Consider the following 23252-nt stretch of genomic DNA (forward strand, 5'->3'; position numbering starts at 1 on the left):
ACTGTCAGTGAAGAAAACAAGAACCAAAGAGGAGAAGTTCCATGACTTTGTGAAAACATCTGAGTAATGAGGGAAGATGGTTCAGAAATTAAGAGGGTTTCTCAATGATGAAACTGAAAAGGACAGAGAACCAGTAAAGACAGTGTTTCTGTACCCAGGCAGCTTCCAGTGAAGGGGTTTTCTGCAACCAGAATACTATTGACAAGAGAAGGGAAATGCAGAGGGATTCAGCAGAAATCATGAGCAGATGCACATTGCTTTGGAAAGCATACTGCATTAAAGGTTGCTATCCCCACTTTAGCCTGAAGATGTCTAGACTGTGGTGAACTCCCACTGGAAGAAACATTTTGCCAAAAGAACTACCAGCTGCACTTCCTTCCATCGTGGCAGACAAAACAGCAATTTCTGAGAGATGAAACCCAAATACAAGGTTTCTGCATACAATTCCAGCCCTCAGGATTCCTATTTGGTTGTGAAGAGGAAAGACTGAGGCAACAAGCAACTATAAGCTTTATTTGAATTTGGAAAGAAGTCTAAAAGATTCTGAACTGGTGTGGGGTTCTTTTTTTCTTTTCCTGCTTTGGCAGCCCCCCTACTGCTGCACAATGTTTTAGCACTTGCAATTTTAGGAAAACAAAATGATCTCTTTTGTCAGCTGCTCCTCTCTTATCACTCTTATTTTCACCCAAAAGCCAGAATATTCTGATATAATGAAAGCACATCCCCAAGTCTTCCTACAAAAGCCTTGCATATTGAAAAGCACATGTAGTAAGAAAAAAACATCCACTTTATAGTAAAGGACATACCCTTTGAAGCCCAGCAGTCACATTGTGCTAGCATCTCCATATTGTCTACAGTGAAACCATATTCCTGACTATTTTTCAAATTAATAACATGGACAAAGCATGTTAAAATAATGGTGCACACCATAATAAACCAGCCCCTCTGCAATCCCCACCAAACAGAATCCAAGTTTTCTCATGTACTATACCACTCAATTATGGCACCTATATGAGCTTCCAAACCAGTAGTAGTGTAGCTACCATACTGTAGTGCTATATATGTGCTAATGAGCTCTACTGTGAGAATATACTGATGTGCTCAGTGCCACATAAAAGTTGCTTCACTACTTGTGGTTCAGAAAGTAATGTAGATGACAATATAGTTATAATTTTAGGTACTTACTGGCTATACTTCTAGCCTTTCCATTACTATCATCTACTGCTCTTCCAAGGATATACTGTATTGTTATCTTATAATTGCTTAGGAGATTAGTTAATGCAGTTCTTTACTACAATCCAAGTGTCCAATGAAAGGCTTCATAAGCTATGATAGGATGAGGAAAGCAGGTCTCAGAATAAGAAAGTGAATGTGCATGCTATAAGCATCTATAGCTATAACCATGATAACAAATCTACCTTTTTCAGTAAAGAAGAGATGCAAATTTCTGAAAACTCTAGCATCGTGATTTTTTTCAGGCCACCCCTTGCTAATACTGTCGGTAAACCTTTCACAGTGATTAACCAGGTCTTTGAGGATGACAGAGAGAGAACTCTATGGATTCTAGGGACTATTACAAAGATTTCATATCAGGAGTATCAGTTGTACCAGTTACAAATGCGACTGGGGAACACCATGTATGCAAAGACATCAATAATCTCAGGTGGACTGGCAAATCTTAAAACGTGGGACGATGGTACCTTTTAATAGCAGCACATATTTATAACAACATAGTCTCAACCATCAATCTGCCTATACCAAATTGGTGAGCTCCTGATTGATAGCAGTTTGGTTAGTGGCACTGTCCCATGCCAATGTCCACATACTTTGGAAAGGATAAAGGAATGCTCATGGTGGTTTGCTGCCACTTTAGATCTGGAATGACTTCTACTCAGATCTCCAGGGAAGGGAAGGGTCACCCTGAAGTTTTGCAACTACTGCTTGTTATGCCAGGGCTGCAGCACAATACTACCACTCAATGCTCGTTTCTCAAGTCCAAAAATGGCACTGCACTGATATAAAATGTAGTACGGAATGCATTTGTAGAAGCTGTTGTATATTCCTAATTTTCAGTACCTTGGCATTGACAACTGTTTTGCCCATAAATAAAAGTAGCCTATTAACAGCTTAGAGAGGAATCCAGTTTGTCTTTTTGATGCTCAGATTTTCAGAGTTTGACCCTCAGAATGGTATGGCTTTCCAGATATATTTGCTAGATAGATGTCAAACAGCGAGCTGCTGGAATACTTCTTAAATGCAGTGTGTCTGGCAGTGCTGCCAAGAAACATGATAAATATGTCACAAAGCTGAATTCGTAATTTGGAATTGAGCTCCATGTGCTAAAACAATGACTCATCATGAAGTAAAGTTAGGTTGTTCATTTGGCTGTTCAAAAGCAGTTATAATGAAGCATCTCCCTGCAGAGTGACCTCACTCTCCCCACCTCCCCAGCATTCAAAATACCTAAATTTAGAAATGATGATGGTGGTGGAGTCAATAGAGAAAAGATACAAAAGGAATGGCAGCAGAAGAAAAACAGAAAACTTATGGAATGTCTTGGAATGAGAATGGGCAATGATGAAATCAATAATGAAAAAGTTCGCAGCTGACTTCCCGCCTATGGGGGCAGGGGGCTGGACTCGATGATCTTCCGACATCCCTTCCAGCTCTGATGTCTATGAAATCTATAAAATTCTATGCTGATGGTTCAGACAGATTGAGAACTGGTAACCAAAGGAAAAAGTGAGAAAGAGGAGTTAAAGTAGTTTGATAGCTCATTTCCTTGATGGCTTAAGTCGCATGGAAGAAAGAGAAATGCAAGAATAGGTTGGCACCAGTCTTAGGTGACAGTGGAGAATTAGTTTGGATGCAGGTGGAAAGAGCAACACAAAACAACCTCCAATTCCAAATGTCCTGACAGTGGCTATTCAGATTCTAATATTATTGATTTTGTTTCAGCTTATTTGTTTTTATTTAAATACTAAATGCTTACCACCTTTGATACAGAAAATTGTCTCATTAATTCCACAGTAAGTTAGCCATGTCTGTTCTAAAGAAGAAAAGACCCCTTGGAGAAGATGAGTGTTTTTTCAGTGTTTTGATCTCAGATAAATGTGTCTATTTCATTACCATTAAATAGGTTTATTTTAATCTGTATCATTTTAGGTTTTACTAGAAAAATTGAAAGTACAAAAATTGCCATCATTCTTATGGGTTTTGAAGTGCTTGAACTATTGTTATTTCATACTCTAAAATCTCAGCTTTTATTTTAAAATTCTCTAATTCTTCTGGTTGTGCAGAAAGCGGTCAACCAAATCTAATCTATAAAATTATGTTTACAAAGAAATTGTAGCAATAGATCTGAAAATGTAAATTCTATAAGATCCATAGGGGCATTTCCTAATTATGATAGTTTAAAATGGCAATATTATTAAACTAATCCAAGGTTGTCAGAGATCCAGAGAGCGCAAGCCCATGGTTAAGTAGATTTTTCAGTCCCTGCAGTCTCTGCAACATTATCTACATTCCCTTCTCCCTTTCTCTCTGATTCTGGAGCCTAAAGAAGCAAAACAGAGGCAAACAAAACCCTAGGACCAGCAGGAGGCATCTGAGTGAAAACTAATGGAGCTTAAAAGAGTGTATACCAGTGATTCTCAACTGGGGTTTGTAAGCTACCTGGGGTGCCACGAGACCCTTTCCAGGATGAAGGGAACTGTAGCTCATAACAACCCAATAAATATTGCTACTAATATCCCTGCACTTCACAGGTAATAATTAAACCTCATCTTTCTTGAATGGTTTCCATCTGCACTAACTTGATGGCCTCTCCTACTACTCATTCATCTTACAATGGTTCTTGATAACACCTGCTAAGTCACAGCCTTTATCTATTTCTTTAAGCAGACTATTTTCATCTACATATAGTCTTTTCTCTGCTATTTAGATCAGCTTGTAGCTACAGTACCATTTTCTTAGAACTGGGGAAGGGCACTCAATGGGCAAAAGCCTGTCCAACAGCTCTCCCAACTATATAGTTGGTCAATAAAAGATGCTACAAAACATCTGTGCCTATCTCTATTCCCTGGACCATCATGGCTACAACAATGCTCCAATTCTATTATTTTTATGCATTAGTTTTTGAAAAGGGGTGCTGTTAAATTCAGAACAGTTGTGAAGAGGTATGGTGAATGTAGAGGGAGGTTAATAACCACTGACATACACATTGTGACCCTGCTGAAGGTAAACTAAGCCCTTACTGTGCAATAGCATCCATTAGAACAGAAGAACACCTGTCACTCAGAAAGTATAATCCACTACCAGTTCTTATTATAACATAATCTATCCTAGCAGAAAAGGTATTTGCTGCATTGAATTAACTGGACTAAACACAAATTCATGTGCAGTGAAAAACTCCATATTAAGGTAAAACTTGAGAAGAACCGTGCACCCTAAAGCTACAAAGATGATGGGTTTAATCACAACCTACATGCAAATGTTGACGGGGGGAGCGGGGACATAACCGTGCTGCCACCACTGTCCCTGCTACTGCTGAGCGCTGGCTCCGGCTGAGCTGCAGCCCTGCTACCCACCAACAATGCAGAAATCGTGTTGCTGCGGGCTCTGGCCAGGTTGCAGCCCTGCATCCCACAGTCAGCACAGAAATCTTAGGGGCACATGTCAGTTCAGATAATTCACAGGTACTTCATGTGGGACGAGCTTGTCTAGCTGTAAGGTTTGAGATAAAATGCTCAAACTTGAATCAACTGGTCACCTGTTTTTAGCCTCAGTGGCTTCACAGGTACTTAACGTACCTGCAGCTTGTCCCTCTGTAGAGGTGTTGGACTTGCTTAGACTCGAGATTAAACACTTGCATTCAAATCAAGCTGGTCACCTGCTTTTCAGCTTGGATACTTCACAGGAACTCTTGTCCAGCTCCTGATTTTAGCCTCAGACACTTCATACTTGCTTAGCGTGGGGAAGGGGACTTATCCCTCTCCCACTGTTACACTTTGCTCCAGGCACTTCACAGGCCCTCAGCATGGGCCCACAGCTGTAAGGTCTCGGGTTCGCTGCGAGAGACAAAACGTTTAAATCGCAATCAAGCCGGTTGCCTGTTTCCAGCCCCACTTGGGTCGTTCTCCAAGGTGCCTTTTTCTTTCCCCCGCACCAGGAGCTGGCACTGGGCAGTTCGGAAACCCCGCATTTTCCTGCCACGTGGCACCAGGTCTTGGAGCAGAAGGTCCGGGCCAGCTCCCACGATGAGGCTTTCCCCGGCCCCAGGGCGACACAAGCGCGGGCCGGGGCCGGGATCACCGAGCGGGGCGGCAGCGCGATTCGGCGCGGGGAAGGGGGGGGGCCTCTCCCGCCCCGCGGCGCCACCTCAGCAGCGCCCCCCCGGGCAGCTGCCCTGTAGAGCTCTACTGTGCGGCGGCGGCGGCGGCGCTGACCAATAGGGAGCTGCGGCGGCGGCAGCCCTGGCCAATGGCGCGGCGCGGAACGCGCCGGGGAGCTGATGTCACTTCCGCCGCAGGCTACCGGAGTCGGCGGCGGTGGGGAGCGGCGGGGTCGCGGCGCTGCCGCATAGCGGGTGAGTCCGGGCGGGCGCGGGGCCGGGCCGGGTCCCAGGGCGTTGCGGGCGGGTGGGGTCCCGGGCCGGGCGGAAGCCGCAGCGGGGGCGCGGGGCTGGCCCGGTCGTGCGGTGCTGCCTCCTGCGGCCGGCGGCGGCTCTGCACGGGCCGCAGCGCCCCCGCCCCCGGGGCCCCGGTTGCCAGGGGAGAGGGAGCCGGAGCCGCGCCCTCCCGAGCGGGGGCGCCGTGGGGGGTAGGGAGTTCGGTGGACCCTGCAGCCGTCACAATGACCTCTGCTATGGCTTTGGGCAGCGGATGGGCTGCAAGAGACCTCGTCCAGCCCCCTGCTCAGGGGTCACGGAATGGTAGAGAAGCAGGGCCAGAAGGCGCCCCCGGAGGTCATCCCCTGAGGCAGGGCTGCGTCTAGCTAAACCCTCCCGTATAACGCACAACCTAACCTCTTCCTAATACTACCGTCAACCCTGATGCAACACGAGACCGAGCACCCTAACCTGCCACAGGTAAAGCAGGGAGACTGGGGCAGCCAACATCTCCTTTTAACCCAAAATGTTGATATATGCTGGAGGGATGCCCAGGAGAGGGCTGGCCCCCACCACTGAGGAAGGCAGAATCCCCCACGGTCTGACCTGTCTGAGCACCGCGTAAGGTCCCGTCCTGACCCCAAGTGTGGTGATCTGTCTCATTCTGATTGGAGGGGCAAGACCCTCCAGGAGCAACCTCCGGCTGCGGTCCTAGCAGGAGCATTGGCACACCCAGTTGAAATCTCCAGGGATTTTCATTCATAGATTGTAAGGCTGGAAGGGACTTTGGAAGATCATCGGGTCCAGCCCCCTGCACCAAGCAGGAAAGATAACTAGGGGTCCGGTGACCCCAGCAAGGCGACTGTCCAGTCTCATCCTGAAGATTTCCAGGGTAAGCAATTGCACCATTGCACCACCTCTGTAGGGAACTTACTCCACAGTCTGGACTCCCTGACTGCAAAGAAGTTTATTTCTGGGTCCAATTTATTGCTGCCCAGCCATTGTGCATAGTTGGTCATGCCTCTGCAGTTTGTTTCTCCCACTAGATTTCAGGGGACCTTGTGCTTCCACTGGGAAACCACTCTGTCCTCCTAAACTTACATCCCTGTCAGTTCTTCAGAAAAAGAGAAACTTTGGCCATTAGTTCAGTTACATGGGAAGATTCAACCTGCTTTATTAATACACAGATAAATATCATCGCTGTTGGGGCCGAACTGCAGTCGATTTATCTAAATTAAATCTTTCTCTGTCTGGAATTTCAGTATTTCAAAATGAAGTCTCCTAAGGCAGTTGGGGAGCTGAGAAGTTTTACTTGCATGTAGTGATTTATAATTAATGTTCTGGGTGAAATGATGCTACCTTATCAGAGGTTTAGAGTAAATGTCTTGAGATATATTTTCAGTATCCAGTTTCCACGCACTCAGAGAAGACTGCCTCATCCAACGTTCATAAATATTGCAGATCTATTCTATTCTAGACATCTGGTTTGTTCAGGGTAAAAGGACCAAAAGACGCATGTAAAATAGGCAAACTTTAGCATGTGTTGAAATCTGTAGTGTTATACATAATTGCGAACTAGGCACAGGTACAAGTATGCTTTCAGGATTAGGGCCTAGGATACATGAATATGCATTTATAAGTAGGATGTCCTTCCTCCTCTATATTCATGTTCCTCTGTGCCATACTTCATTGCTATATGCTTATTTGCCTTTAAATGTACAGCTCTTAAACTTAGTACAGTATTGAATTTTGGTTAACTATGTCTTGACTATTAATAAATATATAGTTTAAAGGTTATAAAAGTGCCTTAGAATATTATGAATTCTAATGTTAAATGCTGGTTATAGTATATATCCAGTTATAAGCAAATGTAGGTGTCTCTCAGATATCTGCATATTCAAGTACTCTTTAAAAGCCCATTGTAAAGCCCATTAATAGTAAGCACTTTGAGGCCTTTCTCTAAATTCATAACAGGACTACTGTGTAACTTTCTACTTGAGAGAGGTCACAGAATTTTGTACATTTAAGATATAAATAAACTGAGGACACAGTCTTTCACTAAACCATATGATCTCTTTCTCCGTTTTCTTTTAATGCAGAATCAGGGCTTTTGGCTACTTCATAGTATACTGAAAGCTTGTTTTTACCTTAATGTTCTTGCTGAACAAAATATGTTTAAATTATTTTACAGCAATAATTATAACTTGTCTTTAACAAGATATTTTGCATAATTTTATATTATAGTAAGTTGCAGTAAGGTTTTTTTTTTCTGGGTGTAATTAAGGTGGGGACTTTCTACATGAAGGCAAAATGTGAAATAATTGTGTGTGTTTTATAATAAAGGCAAGCTTTGAAAACTTGATACATGGCCCTTTGCTATCTTTAATCGCACACGCGTGCGCGCGTGTGTGTGTATTTGTGATTGTTGTGAGAGGAAAAACATTTTATTGAACTTTAAATACAGTAGCTGTTGGGACAACACGATTAATAATCATTTGGAAATTAAGTCTCCTCTTTGAAAGAAATTAATTGTGTATTGTCCTTTTAATTTAATTTAGTGGCGTGCTCTGTGGTATATTATTGACTGTTCTACAGTACTCAGGAGAAGCCCCTTCTTGAAATGCATCACAGTCCACACATTTAGTCTGACATTAGTGAATGGTAATGGCCAGTGAATTGGGCCAGCATTAATGTAAACTCTGGTTAATGGAGACACTTCAGTGACACAAGTGATTCTTAACCAGATTATTATATAGATGTAAATTTTAGATAAATTCACTTAAAATAAAAATGAAACAAATATCTTTCTTTTAAAGATGAAGTGCAGTGTATATCCCTGTTATACAGTGACATCTGATGTCATCCAAATCCTTTTTCTCTTGTACTTTTCTCTTATCTTGGATTTGTGATACTAACTAAATCACCACATGCAATCTGCAAGTCTAGGGAATATGACCTGTCATACATTTTGTTATAATTGTACCTTATTTGCTTTGGTGGTGTTGTAAAACTGAGTATGGCAAAATCACACTGCAAGGCATTATTAATAACATGCATTTAAAATAAAGAGATTCCATACACTAAAAAGGGAACATTGCCTTTTTATAATGGGCCTAATATTGGCACCACTGAATTAAGTAGAAGTTTTAAGAACATAAGAATTGCCAGCATCTCATTTAGATCAGTTGCCAGTACCAGATGCTTCAGCATCTGATGCAGGAAAACCCGTGCTGGGTGATTCTGGAATAACCTGGATGTAGAAACAATTTCTTTCTAACCTCTAATGGCATGGGGTTAACCTAAGCCTTCTAATGTATACATGACATTGCAAAGCTGACATCTTGTGTATCTTGCATTTCTTGACCTCAGTGATGTATGTGACTTTTATCCCTGAAAGTGATGTCATATAGTGGGTAGGAAGGAGTATTTACGTCATAATTTTAAAGTGTTGCTTTACAATTGCACTGAATATTTAACTTATGACATAAGAATGAGGAATGCCCATTTTACTTTCTCTGTATTATTCATTATTTTATATTCTTGTGTGTATTCCTTTTTCACTTTGTCAAAAAGTAAGTCTCTTTTTTCAGTCCCTCTTAATTCAGGTATCTTGTCTTTATTCTAATAATTTTTGTTGCTTATCATCAAATTATTTCTTCTTGGTTTTTTTTTTCTCCCTACATCTTTTAAACATAGGCAGTAGAAGTGAAAACAGCATTCTAGGTCATTTTAACATTTTCAGGATTTTGTTCCATTTGGTTCTTTAATTATCCTAACACTTGTTTACCATTTGATTCCACTAAATCAGTAGTTCTTAACTTTTTAAAGACTCAAGGCACTCCTCCTTAGACTTGAGATATCCCTTGGAAAATGCTAGCTCTTAGCTTTCACTTGACTACAGAAGTAAGATAGAACAACTCTTCTGTTGCAAAGCAGTCAGAAAGACCATAACAAATAAGAATGTTTGACCCTATGACTTCCTATTGGAGATCTCTAGGTTTATCTTGTGAATCAGGCAGGTGTTTGCACATCTAAGAGTAATGATATTGCCTAGCATCCCACAGCACTCTTAAAAGAATCTTGTGGCACTCCAAGACCTAATGGTACTTGGGTTGAGAATCACTCCACTAATGAGGTTCACAGTGCTGCCTTTGAGCTGCACATTCTTTACTGAGGATTAGCTTTTAGAAAAAATATGTGCTTATAGCTAAAAGTTGTTCAAAATAGAACCCCCCACATCAAAACCTTTCCAACCAGAATGTCCAAACTTGGGAGGGAGGAGTGGCGGAGGGAGACCACTAGTTGGAGTTGGCAAAAAATTAAAAGATGCATCATCAAGACACCGTTAGCTACAAAGGACCAACTCACGGGATCATACTAAATTCTAGTTCATTTGATGGGATGTGAAGTTACCAATAACATCATAAATGCAAACTTTGAGTTATGGGTGGTACTGGTCACCTTAGCGCATGCGCACACGAACATTCAAACGCATATAATATCTATGTAGTGGCTGCTGTAGTGATTGTGAGCACTGGTGTCAGTATATCTACCTATATGAGGCCCTGGAGTCTGCTATCGATGGTCAGCTTCCTTCAAGGTGATGTCTCCTCCAGAAAGGGGTCGCCTGCTAGTCATCCTGTCTCGGTAGGTCAGGTGCTAGATGAGAGGGTGCCACCAAGGGTCATGCTTCACTGCCCTTTATCCCTTTCTGACAGACTTGTGTGATCCCCCAGCATCATCTTGGATACCCAGTCTGGAGGTCATGTCCCACATGGGTCTTGACAGCTGTTAGTCACAAGGGTCTCTGTCTGCTGGTACCTGAAGCTTCGGGAGTCCACCCATAACTTATTGACTTAGTGGCTCTTGTGTTATGGGTTATAGGAATAGTCCATAGGTTGAGTGCTCAGTTCCAGGAATCAGTTCTTTAGCTTGCTTAGCTTAAAATGGAGTTCCTTTGTCTACACTATTGTCTACTGATGATCATCGTTCACTGGCTTTCACTCAACAGATTTTATCACTTTACAGTTACAGTTTCAATGCGGTTTTAACAATGGTCCAGGGTGTAACTTAATTCTATGAGGAGTACATTCCTTAAGAGTTTAAAAGTATAAAATATAAAATACCAAAATGCCATGGTAAAGACGAGGCAGATGAAACATGAAAATGCATTGTGAGAAATATATAAAAATGCAGTGTGACATAGTGAGGATCAAAGGCTACTGGGCTACAGTAAATGAGTTAGGTTAGCACCAGGATATATTTACAGTCTTTGCAGTGGATATTTTAGTTTTTTTTTAGTGACCCTGAGGCTTAATTAATATGTAGATGTGGTGTCTAGGTTTTTCCTACAGAAAGCCACTTCAGCTGTCTGGCTTGCTCTAAGTCTTGCCACACCCATGCAGTGAGTCTGCTAGGTCTCTGCATTTCTTTTCCTTCTAAGTGTTGGCAGAAAATGGGGGGGGCAGGGTGGAAAGGTGCAAGCAAGAAGGGGCTTCTGTTATCCATGTCCAGAATGGAAATGTACAAAGGGGGCTTTCTGCTACAACACCATCTGATTATTCACTCTTTCAATCTGTTTCATTATCTGGATTGTAACATAAGTTTACTGCAAGCTTGAGATTTTACATATATCTATATATGAGATTTCTTCTCCTAAATGTAATTATCTCCTTGGTTGGGAAACTCAAAGGAGAAGGTCTGAAATGCTCTAAGAAGGTTTCTGCTGAATCAAACATATTACATTTTAAACTGGACAGCTTATTTGAAATGTCTACTCAATCAGTCCTTTTAAAATGGCTGACATTTTCCTGAAAACATATTTCAAGAGCTTCTCGTGTTGGTTTACTAAATACTGCTCTAATTAATGTACCTTTTTGTTCTTGTTCTTCCATATTTTTGTTATTTGTCTTCCTATTGTTTTAAATAGCATAAAACACTCTTTCTTGTAATTCTAATATTTTGTGATCAAGTCACTGGAAGCCTAAGTGTAGTACATGTCATTTCTGCAGTCAGCGTGTATGATGTTCTGTTACATAGTGTTTTCACAATTAAAAAAAATGGCAATAATATTTAATGTTAATTTTATCCTTGCTGCCTTGATGAACTTGCAGTTACATTCTAAACAATGCAAGTCATTGCTAAAGTAATCTGTGGCCTGGATTCATCACTTCAGTGTTGATAAAAAATCATATAGACTTTTTGCATTCTTCTTTATCCTGAAATGCAGCAGAAGATCTCCTGTTTCTGAGCTTAGAAGAAATAGATGAAAAGTAGTTGACTCGGTTGCAGCTTGGGTAAGACAAAGGAAATTTTAGAAGCTAGAGAAAAGAATCTAAATAGACCTTTTAGGAATTTTCACTTCATTCTTTATTGAAGGCATATGCCCTCCAGTTAACAAGTAAATCATTTTTTTTCCAATCATAAAAAAATCTTAGTTATTCAGATGACTCAGTGGCAGCTAGAAATCCTTGGTGATTGAATAAGAGACTGCCATTTTTTACAAATGGGAATGTCATCTGTGCCCCTTTGAGAATGTATAATTACAGCTTATTTTGATCCATACGATGCACTCTGCAGTTTTATTCAGTATATAACAACCCAGCGGCTAACTGGAATGAACCAAGGGAGTGTATTACAATACATTATTCAGATTTGCTTTGGTGCCATCTGAATTTGATGAGATCTGTGCACTAGCTCATATCTTTAAATCCCTTTCAGTGCTTTGAGAATCACTGTCTTTTCTCAGCAGCATTCCACAGAAGCACTGTACTATCTCAGACAGAGATGTATGCTTAAAGGAGCCATCCCTAGGGCATTTGTAGGAAAAGTCTCAGTCCCACCAAAGTGAAACTTGTAAAGCCTTTTATCATGATGTAAAAAATTCAGAGATGGACATTAGCAGATGAGGATATTTTAAAGTAGTTGCTATACTGTGCTTATGGAATGGCAAACCAAATATTACCTGTATGTAAGCAGGGAGAAGGTAATTTAGTAGATATGTGAGTAGGACCTGTCTCGCAGAGGATGCATTGTAATGTAATGTCACCTAAAAATGCTTCTTTCCTTGTATATGCATGTGCAGTTTACCTAGACAGGTGCCTCTATGCAATGGGATCTACATACTTAAAAATGCATATTCAGGGAAGATGAGTGGGTTTTAAATGTTTGTGGAATCCATAGACGGACACTATTAATTATCTTTATTTAGTTTTTATGAATGCTCTTGAAGAACGTTTTACACATTTAACTAGGCAATATCTGTTATTTAATATAAAACTATGGAAAAAAAAATCTGAAAATATTCTGAAATAGTCTTCAATGACCAATGGTTGGTGCCTTCTATTTTTATCCCTTCCAACTTACAGCCTACTGTTTGTTGTGTTCTTTTGTTGCATCTTGTGTTTTCAAATTGCATTCTCATTTTTTTTTTTTTTCTGGGCAGAGGGCATATAAGTCTACGGTCTTAGTTAATGCACAGACATCTTAATGCTAATCTCTGATCACTACTGTATCACAAGAAATAAGCTTGGTAGTTAAGCTTCTTTTTTGTACAGAAATTGATTTGTTTGCATCATTGCTATTATTAGGAAGCTTTGTCCTAGTTTTTTTTATGAACTATTATCCAAATTTATTTTAATGAGAAACATTAGCATTCATTATCTGAAAATTTCATTTAAGTGTAATAGTGTACTTGAGGATCTGTCTAACTAAAAAATGTGGTAGTTAAGGACATCTCAAAAAATAAAAACTGTCAACATGAGAATGCATCACTTTTGCTCCCAGTTGACTGGCAGATTTCTTGTTTGATTAAATACTCCTAGTTTAAAAGAATGTAAAGTCACACATAGCATGGAGAAGCTAGCTTAGAATATTGTTCAAGTTTTACAACATACAGATAATACCCGTTGTCAATATGTGATTCCACTAGCAGTGCTAAAATATAGATTTACAAGCGGTATTTCAAGTCAGATTTTTTTCTTTCTGCAGATCATTATTATGGATTACCAAAACATTTGGAAGTGTGTTTCAGTAACTGAACTGACCTTTTGTTTCTATTTTTAGTGCTCCGAGCTGACAGAATTGAGCAAAGAAGTGAAAATACAGAATCTTTTGAATGCAGAACTTACAGCAGCATTTCCTCATAAAGATAAAATGAATGCTCTTCAGAGAACTTGCCTAAATAATAGCTAATAAACATATGAAATACTACCACCAAGAAACTAATTTTATCTCCTGTTGCTATGTTTGACTTATGTGGCAATAGGCCACTTCTTTTGAAATGCAGCTGAAGAAAATGAGGGAAATTTTGCCAAAATTATATGCCAGCCCTGTTAATGACAAAAGTAATTCCTTGACTACATCCCCAAAGAAAGCTACTGAGGATAAAACAAATCCTCCAAAAAGGAATGAAGGCCAAAAGTGTTACCAAGGGACTGAAGCAGAAGATAATAAACTGACTTTGGTAGGTTGTATAAAATGTAGAAGTGTGCAAAAATTTTCAGTGCATGGATTGCAAAAGTGTGACAAGCTTAAGAGGACCGAAGACAGAAATTTTATCTGTAACAAGTGCAGTCCACCAGCTTCCAATTTGGTATCTGATAATGTCAGTGCCACAGACTTAAAAAAGCAAGGTAAACCAACTTCAAGTAAAATCCAAAAAACTTTTAAAGTAAAAAACTTTCAGCCAGGTAAATATTACTGTGATAAATGTCGATTTTCAACAAAGGATCCTTTGCAGTATAAAAAGCACGTAGCTCAACATGAGGAGATTAAGTTTCTTTGTTCCCACTGTAATTATGTATCCTACACTAAAGGAGAATTCCAGCGGCACCTGGTAAAGCACACTGGAATTTTTCCATATCAGTGTGAATACTGTGAATATGGTGCCATTCGACATGATTATATAGTAAAACATACCAGAAGAGTACATGAAAAGATCACTAGGAGTCGTCTAACAAATATGGCTGCAAAGCGTGAGCAAAAGAGGTCTTGCTTTCCAAAGCAAGGCACTTTACCTATAAAGCAGAAATGTGATAAAAAAGTACTTCCAAATGAGTTTTCAAATTTGTCATCAAGTGCAGCTTGTGGTAAGATTCGCACAGAATTGGCCAAAACAGTTAGTTTATCTGATAATAGAAAATGTAACATAGATATACCATCAGCCCAAGATAAAAGCTTATTGGGGCCAGCTGAAGAGAATATATATGAGAATCAGAATGTGGAAGTTGAAGTTTATTCTCCAAAGAAGAAGCCTGTACAACCTGGAATGCCATTAACAGTAATTGCACCTTCAGAACTTGTTGTTCCTTCAAATTGTTTAGCTCAGTTACTAGAGATGAAAATAGTGAATGGCACACAGCAGTTGGTTCTTAAACTTATCCCTCTGGAAGAAACAACTAATAAATCTATGAATTGTGATGAAGAGGAACTTGGGAACCAAGATCTGGAACAAATATCAGAAGGAAATAAAAGTATGTCGGTGGCTGAAAACAAATTATTGACTACAGAAGCAAATGAAGACAAATTAGATCATGTTGGTAATCTGCTTGCTTCAGATAAATGCAACAGGAATTCTGAATGTCTTAATCTGTCTAATTCTCACGCTTTAGATTGCAAGTCAAATATGCATAGGGAAGGTAAATTAAAGTTAACTTGTGATATGGTGAAAGATTTGGGGAAAGGTGCTGAGTTTAAAACAGGTATCCCAAAACTTTCTATAGAATCTCCGGTAGCTAATAATAGTGAAAGCAGCTGCCCTAGATCTTCAGATAAGTTAAATGATGAAAAATGTCCGTTAAGTCATGATTTGCACTGTTATGAGAGCCTGAATACATCTATAGGCCTACATGCTGCTGCTTCTGAAGATAAAACAACCCAGAATGTTTTGTTACAGGCTTCTCAGGAGAAGAAAAATTCTTCATGCCCTGTCCTTGGAGAAAAGAACATGTTGGCTTTAAATAGCAATGACAAAAAATGTAGGACTCAGTTCTCCAGCTCTCCAGAAATATGTCTGTTCAATGACAACAATTTTGTTAAAGAGCCTCTTACATCTTCTGAAGCAGGGAAAAAGTCACCCATTAGTAAAACTGTATCATTGGAGAATTTAAATGTTGGCTTAAGTAGTGTAAAAGGAGTCGATTCTAAAGGTCAAATGAACAATCTCCTTCTGGAATCTTTAGAATTACAGAAAGTTGAAAATGAAGATAGCTGTTTAGAAGGTCCTGTTATTTCATCTGTATTTTCACTTAGCTCTGGTGCTGAAAACATCCCAGAGGGCATCAGATGGGACAAGAATTCACGGAATAAAAAGTCAACAGCTTTGTTATGTAGAAAGATTGCTCAGTTGATGTCTGCTGCTGAATCTCATATGAAATCTACATTGGCTGCTTCACCTAGGCCTGTTAGATGCCATGCTTCCAATGAGAAGATGCCTTTGACTCCGGAAACTTCAGCAAACTGTGAAAAAAATGTCCCCACTACGGAATTGGAACAATCTTCATCTTCACTTCAAACATTATCAAAGGGTGTGATTAATAATGAAGAGTGTCATATAGAACAGCCACAAGCACTGACAACTATTAAAAACCCTAAAAGTAGGGTTACTAAAAACTCACATGTTGCTACCCCAGTGTTTATTCCAAAAGGGACAGTTCTTAGAGTGCTGAATACCACCAGCAGCGAGAGCCCTAAAGAAGTAGAAAATAAGGATAAAACATCACCTCCTCCTATATACTGCAAAGAAATGTTCTTACCAAGGCCGGTTCCTTTCAGTATTTCAGAGAAACTAAGCAGAAATCCACCTACTCTGGCAAAAGAGAATGAACTTAAAGAACAGTCCAGAAATATAACACTCAGATCAAAAAGAGAGGTGCAGACAAAAACTAATAGCAAACAAAATTGTATGTTGTTGCATCAAAAGAATAACCTAATCAAGCAGAGCAAACCTAATTCAAAGAGTCAACTTTTACCAAAAAATAAGGTAAAGCAAGCAGGTTCCAGGGATTATATTTCTAAGAAGAAAACAAGAATCCAGTCAGAAACCAGTTACGGTTCTGAGATGACGCCTCTTTTGACAGCAAGACGTCTTAGGCTTGTACCTCTTAGAGTGGATCAATTGATAAAATGCCCTCGTCGTAACCAGCCTGTAGTTGTGTTAAACCATCCTGATGTTGATTCACTAGAGGTAATTAATGTAATGAAGACCATCAACAAGTATAAAGGCCATGTCCTGAAAGTAGTTTTGTCAGAAAGAACAAGTAGTTGTCTTGGAGTGAAACGACATCATAGGCGGCTTACACTTCAGGATGTTGAAACATTAAGCCAAGTGAAAAAGCCTAACATGTTAAAAATGAAGCTAAAGAAGACCCATAAAAACAACTACCAAGTAGTGGAAACTTCACCAGCTGAAACGCTGAAGTGTATGTTTAAGTGTTGGTTTTGTGGAAGAATATATGTCGACCAGGAAGAATGGATAAGTCATGGACAAAGGCACTTAATAGAAGCTACTAAAGGTTGGGATGTTCTTTCTCTTCCGCTAAAAAGCCACAAGTGACAAACTGGCTATTATTTCTCTTAGTTTAACATGAGTGCCATTAATTTGTTAGGAAAAAAGTACAGAGTTAAATAATTTATTTTAGCCAAAGCTTTTTAGTTTTGGCCAGATGGGGAATGAGAATAGAGATTATAAACAGCATGTGAAGTCAGTGGCAAGTATTCAGCACTACAGAACATTCTTTTGCTTCAAGAGGCCCTTGTCTAGTTTTTTGAGAGCATTACCTTTAAAATGATTTACTACGCAAGCGTCTTTCCAGTGACCATTCACTGCACTATAATGCTAGATTTGTGTTGGGTCACTGTGGATTAAAATCTCAAATTATGTGACCTATATCAAATTGATTTAATCAGTCCAATTTTATTAGAGTTTACTGGTTCAGAATTTCGGCCTCGTGAAAAGCACTTTGACCCTCTGTACAAAAAGTATGTCAGTTTGGTGACAATACAAGATGCCATGTAGAAAAAAAAAAAATCGGTGATCTTAAAATTAGGAATTTTGTGAGATCAGAACTACATTAACTAAGTAGAACGACAGTGATAAAGCTAATTTTTGTAGTACAGCAGAAGGTCATTGGGAACTATTTATATCACCTTTTTATTCTGTACAAACAGGGCAGTTTAGATTCCATGCTGGTTTAGGACTGTGTTTGATACCCCTCCCTGCCAAGTCCTGGACTGCCAATGAGAAATGAGCCCCCACAAGGTACTCGTGCTTCCTACACACGCAAACCTGTGTCATAACAACATGGGTGGTTTCTAGGTTCTGAGTGACCTGCTGAGGATCCCTTTAAACCCTCCCTGTTGCCTAATTCTTGGGCATAGAAGTGATGTGTGAGTAGCAGGAATGAATCAGGGCTTGGCAGGGTGGTTGTGTAAACATGGCCACTCGGAAACTAATGGGTTGTATTCGGATGTAATGAGCGAGGACCTGATCTTCCAAGCACTAAAGGGCACACCATTCATTGTTATTCATAGTCCCTTAGAAACATTTGCAAGATTCCATGTTCTGACAGAATATCAGCCAACTAGCTAGTGCATGTGTAGGAAACAAACTGATCTTTTGAAATAAAAATCGTATCAACCATCTCTGCATTGGTAGCTTCTGTCTGGATTTTCAGTAGACTTTTTTATTATTTAATTCCTATTTTTTTTTTTTTTGGATTTGCATGTCATTGGAACCTACTTATGAAGCTTCATGTCAGAAGTTACTTGAGCATATACATAATCAAGCATGTACATAGTCCCTTTGACTTCAGTGTGTTATTTAAGTTAATAAACACACAAGTTATCCCAAATACCTTGCTGAATCAGGGACATAGTTTGAGGTTAGAATAGGGAATGAGGAAGGATGAGTACTGAAGTTTAATAGTTGGATCTTTGAGTACAGAATTTTCTTTGTTATTTTATAACAAAACAGAAACTGGCCTTTTAAAATTTAATTTGGAAGAGGTGATGTTGAAGTAAGCACATATTTGCAATCAAAATTGGTTCTTACATTTTTACAGGTAAAAAAAATCAGTACTGATTTTTATGCTGGATATATATGATACGTTTGAACTTGGACTACCTGAAAATGCCTGTAGTTATTAACTGTTTTTCGCTGTTATCACATTTTGTAAAGAATTTAACTAGGCTGGAAATATTTTTGTTCTGTTTTTATACTCTAGAACAGTACACATTGTTTTGATAAGGTATGTACTTTATTGAAATGTGAATATCTTGAAGCTAAAAGCACATCTTGTTACTTAAATTTAATTTACAAGAACATGTATCACATTTTTTCATTAAACCGTTTTGCAATACAGTATTAATATCCTTTAGATACCTGGTGCTTTCAGAAATCAGATGTTATTTTATGTTGTATACACATTGCAGATTTTGTACTGTAGGCTAAGCTGTCCACTGAACAAATTTTTTGTCTGGCTGTTTAGTTGGTAATAACTAAATGTCAATTTTCGTTTTGTATTAAAAATTGAACTATATTTTTTTAGCTGGTTACCCTAAAGGTTTTTCTTTTCACTTTATGTACTTTGAGGCCAAATTTAAGAATATAATTTGCATTTTAAATGATGAAAGTAGTTTTTCATTTCTAAATCCTTGCATATCACATTGTAGTACATATTGAAAATGTTAACACATGAAGAAAACTGCTTATGGCTGAATTTGATCCATGCATTAGACTTATTCCATCCAGGCTGTTGATTGAACCTACTTTAGTTTCTGGAGAAGGTGCTAAGGTAACAGTTATGAATTTTCACTGTAAGACAGTGGATATCAACTTTTCTGGCAGGCATGCCACAAATTAGCCCTGCCCCCTTCCTGAATGCCACTCTGATCTTTTTCCCTTAACCAATCTGCTGCTCAGGTTTCTGCTTCCTGCCCTGTGTTCCCTGTCCCATCTGCCATTGTGCTGCCTGTCCCCAACCAATCTGCCATGTGCCACAGTTTACCTGTGCCACTTGTGGCACACAGGTTGGACATCCTGGTTTAAAAGGTGTCACAGGTAAAATTTGAACTTATTTGATGAACCCTATGTTGTAAAAACCTGTGTTGGTGCTCAGCATCGTAAGTTCATTCTAGATGGTTTGAGTACTGTAGTAATGTTATGTCTCTGTATAATTTACTAAACAAATGCAAAGGCTTTGTATACCAGTGACCTAGAAGAGTTAGAGTTGTTAAACTACATGTAACTGTATTATCTTTGCATTTAATTTAAAAATATAAATGCTTTTATTTTAACATGAAAACTTTTAGTAAATTTAATTGTATGATGCTTATCTGAAAGCAGATTCTGTCCTGCCTTTTTTTTCTTTTGCCGAGTTCATCCAAACTCTGTCCAGATGGTTCCCTTTTAATTGTTGCTTTGTTTTTGGATATTTTGTTTTCCTTCAGGGATGTTTCTTATCTCAGACGCTTAATTCAGGACTTTCCAGTTTTTTTCCTGCAATGAGTTCAGAGAACAAAAAGACTAGAGGCTGTTGGGGGAGGTGGGGGAGCATGTCTAAACATGCATTAACATGCTTTTTCGGATTCAGGCTGAATCTGAATTGAATATGGCCTGTTTCACACCTCTAATGTATACTGTACCAATGGTGAATGGTTAAACAGTAAGTGTTTAGATAGATGAAATGTTGCTTTGTTCCATTGCATGCTCTATTAGTTTGTGTTCCTAATGTGATCTCTCATATGACTTTTCTGGTAACTAATGTGAGTTTTTTAATGCCAAGAGGAACTATAAAAGATCAAACAGCGTGCTGCTAAGTTGTTAACAAGAAAGAAAGAATATATTGTTGTTGAAACATTAGCCTCTTTTAATAACTTTTCATGCAGTTACTGTACAATAGCATTTATTGCTACATGCAGTAACGCCTCAAACTTTTGTACACAACATTGTTCATAGCAATCAGCAAAATTCAAGCAGATCTATGGTTTCATATTTGAGAAGTCTCATATAACAGAAGACAGCTGTCTTCCTGAGGTTTAGATCTCCTGTATTTAAGTTGAACCCAAGGCGTAATCTCCAAACTTTTATACAGATTATAAATAATGAAGTGTTGTTATTTTTAAATTTATGGAAAGAAATTGAAAATGTTAAGGTGAGAAGCATCTCTCCAACTTGAACAATTGTGTAAGGTAACATTGTTCTTTCTGGGTTCCTGATTGATCCTTTCCATCAATAAGTGTGATAGGGATGCATTTGTAGAAGTCAATGATTTCCTGTACAGAGTCAAATTTCTGAAAAACATGGAAAAATATCACAATAAATGCAGAGATATTGAAAGTCCTTTTCTCTTCTAACATTGGCTAAAAAGTTGTTGCTTTGTTTTTTCAAAAAGTATAAGTAACTTAATATTTTATAAGAAATAAGGAACTTTAAAAAATTAGCAAGGGGTGGGGAGTGCTGGGATCATAGCTTCCCCCTTATTTCTTTCCACTTGTCTCAAGAGTGAATTGTGGAGTTAACTTAGTTGTTTGCTTTATATGAGAGAGCCATATTGGATAAAATGCATAGTCTTTGGAGTACGGACTGGAAGCTAGAACTCCTAGAGCAAGGGTAAAGCATGTGGCTTGCAGGCCATATTTGGCCTGTGCAGCCATATGATCTGGAGTCTCTGGACTAATCCCACATGCTACATGGAACACACGCCAACTAGAGCCCTGTGTACTGCATGTGATGTGTGGCTGGACCCAGCACCATGTTTGTTGTACTCAGCATGGGGGTTTGATCCAGGACTTGCTCTGCGTATGTTGCCTGCGTGCATCTGCAGGGCTTGCTTTGCACTCAGCTCACAATCCAGACCTGGCACAGCATGCAGTGCAGGCGGCCAGAGTGTGGTCTCCACGCAGCACCCTGCTGGACTGGCCCTGTGTGCTGGCTCTGGTGCAGCCCAATTCAGACCCATCCTGGAGCCAGCATGCAGGGTTGGTTCAGCAGGTTGCTGCATGCAGCCCATTTCCCCAGACCAAGTCCCTGTGCTGTGTGCAGTGCTGGGTGCAGCCTGTATACCACATACAGCATAAGCCCTGGAGCAGAGCTGGCCTACACTACATGTGATGCATGGGCTGGACCCCACGCTGAGGGTGCTGCACACCTGCATAGGGATCTGGACCCATCCAGCCCTCAGACCTGCCTAATGACCCCTATCCAGTGGCTGGATGTGTTTGATACTCCTGCCTTATGCCATAGTCATAATTTCTCTTACTGCTTGTTTTGCCCTAGGATACTATCTTTCCTTTTTTGCAAAGTGGAAGTGCTTCAAGAGGAGGCTGGATAGTTCAGAACAGCTGTAGCTTGAGGTTCAGATTCTCTCTAAGTTAGTTGTAATTGTGGGTTTGAGTTGGAGGTGGAAGCCTGGCTCTCCTATGTCCTAAGTGCTCTAAGCGGCTAGATTTTGTATATCAGTTGTTTGGCAAAACTTCCTTCTGTAGTCATGACATAAAAGAATTTAGGATCTTCCATTTTTGGTCTAGGTCCCAATTTCGGGTCTAGCTCTTATGTGTGATTGGATATGGTGTGGTATTTTTTAAAAATTGTGTAAGTGGGCGCAGCTGGGTTTAATTGGTACAGATGTGCCTTTTTTGCTAGCAACAGTATTAACATTTTAAACTGAATTACTTTTCTTTTGCTTTTATTCAAGTATTATGGCTTTATCAAAGTATCTGCATGGAGCTTCAGACAGTTACTGATGACCACGATGCTAATGTAGAAGTAGCAGTTTTCTAGGATAAATCTAAGTTAACTATAGTTCTTTATATGCCATGATGAAATATACAGGAGACCTAATTCTGCTCTTGTATAGAAATGTAATTCTTATAATTCCTTTGAAAATTTCCCATGAAGTGTGAAATATCAATTCTGTTAAATCATTTTTATTTATAGTAATACAATATTAAAAAGTTAGTAATATGTATATGAAAGATCAGGGATCAAGTAAGGCTCAGAAACGTGCAGGATTATATTATATAAAAATTATTCTCATCATATGGAACAGAATCTATCTTAAAAAAAATTCTTATGCGAAGAGACTAATTTATTTTATATTTTATTTTATTGAACACAACAAGAACTTAGGGGAAGAATGGTTAAATGCAGGTCTCTAATAGGTCTGCAGCTGCTTATTTTTTTCCCGTTCCAGATGTATTTGATCTCTACTGAATACCTCAAACCACAGTATAACAAAGAGCCTTCCTACCAAAGAAATGATACATGGCATCTTGAAAAAGGATTTGAGCAGACAAAGTGAAATTGTAGAAGGTGGCTTTACTCTAATTAATGAGGCAGTCTTACAAATTATTGTAGCCCCTTTTGAGACAGGATCCTGAGAAGAGAAGCATAAATTTGGACTCAATGGATCGTATCCAATTCCATCTATTAGACTGCAGGTCTCTTAAGCGCAATTCTGTTCTGTGCTGCGAGTCCCTGAAAAACCATTCATACATCTACATTGTAATCTACCTGCACTTTAGATTAAAGCAAGATTAAGACAAAAAATAGGGAGGAGGAGAGGAAGGACACATCTACCTTTTTACATTAGTCAGTTTTCAGGGATTTGAGCAGGGTGGAATTGGGATCATGTTTAGATGCTTA

At 39.3% G+C, this 23252-nt stretch overlaps 2 protein-coding genes across 3 annotated transcripts in view; one reads left to right on the top strand and one right to left on the bottom strand.

Annotated features, from left to right (window-relative positions):
- The first annotated feature begins 4563 nt into the window (after positions 1–4563).
- Positions 4564–19239, top strand: ZNF518B (zinc finger protein 518B). 2 transcript variants are annotated; one of them, XM_090035596.1, is made up of 2 exons: positions 4564–5587; positions 13673–19239. In XM_090035596.1, the coding sequence occupies exon 2, from the start codon at positions 13890–13892 to the stop codon at positions 17160–17162; it is 3273 nt and encodes a 1090-aa protein (XP_089891722.1). In that variant the 5' UTR covers positions 4564–5587; positions 13673–13889; the 3' UTR covers positions 17163–19239. The 2 variants fall into 2 exon arrangements, with proteins under 2 accessions (XP_089891722.1, XP_089891723.1); XM_090035597.1 differs by lacking the exon at positions 4564–5587 and adding an exon at positions 5606–6500.
- CLNK (cytokine dependent hematopoietic cell linker) overlaps positions 18656–23252 on the bottom strand; it is a 64751-nt gene continuing 60154 nt past the window's right edge. Inside the window, exon 14 of the mRNA XM_090034494.1 lies at positions 18656–20899. Coding sequence (XP_089890620.1) covers positions 20756–20899 — 144 coding nt within the window. The 3' untranslated portion in view covers positions 18656–20755. The remainder of the gene's footprint in view (positions 20900–23252) is intronic.

Source organism: Crocodylus siamensis, chromosome 2 (genome assembly GCF_052110815.1).
Source record: "Crocodylus siamensis isolate JL-2025a chromosome 2, ASM5211081v1, whole genome shotgun sequence".
Taxonomy (NCBI): Eukaryota; Metazoa; Chordata; order Crocodylia; family Crocodylidae; genus Crocodylus; species Crocodylus siamensis.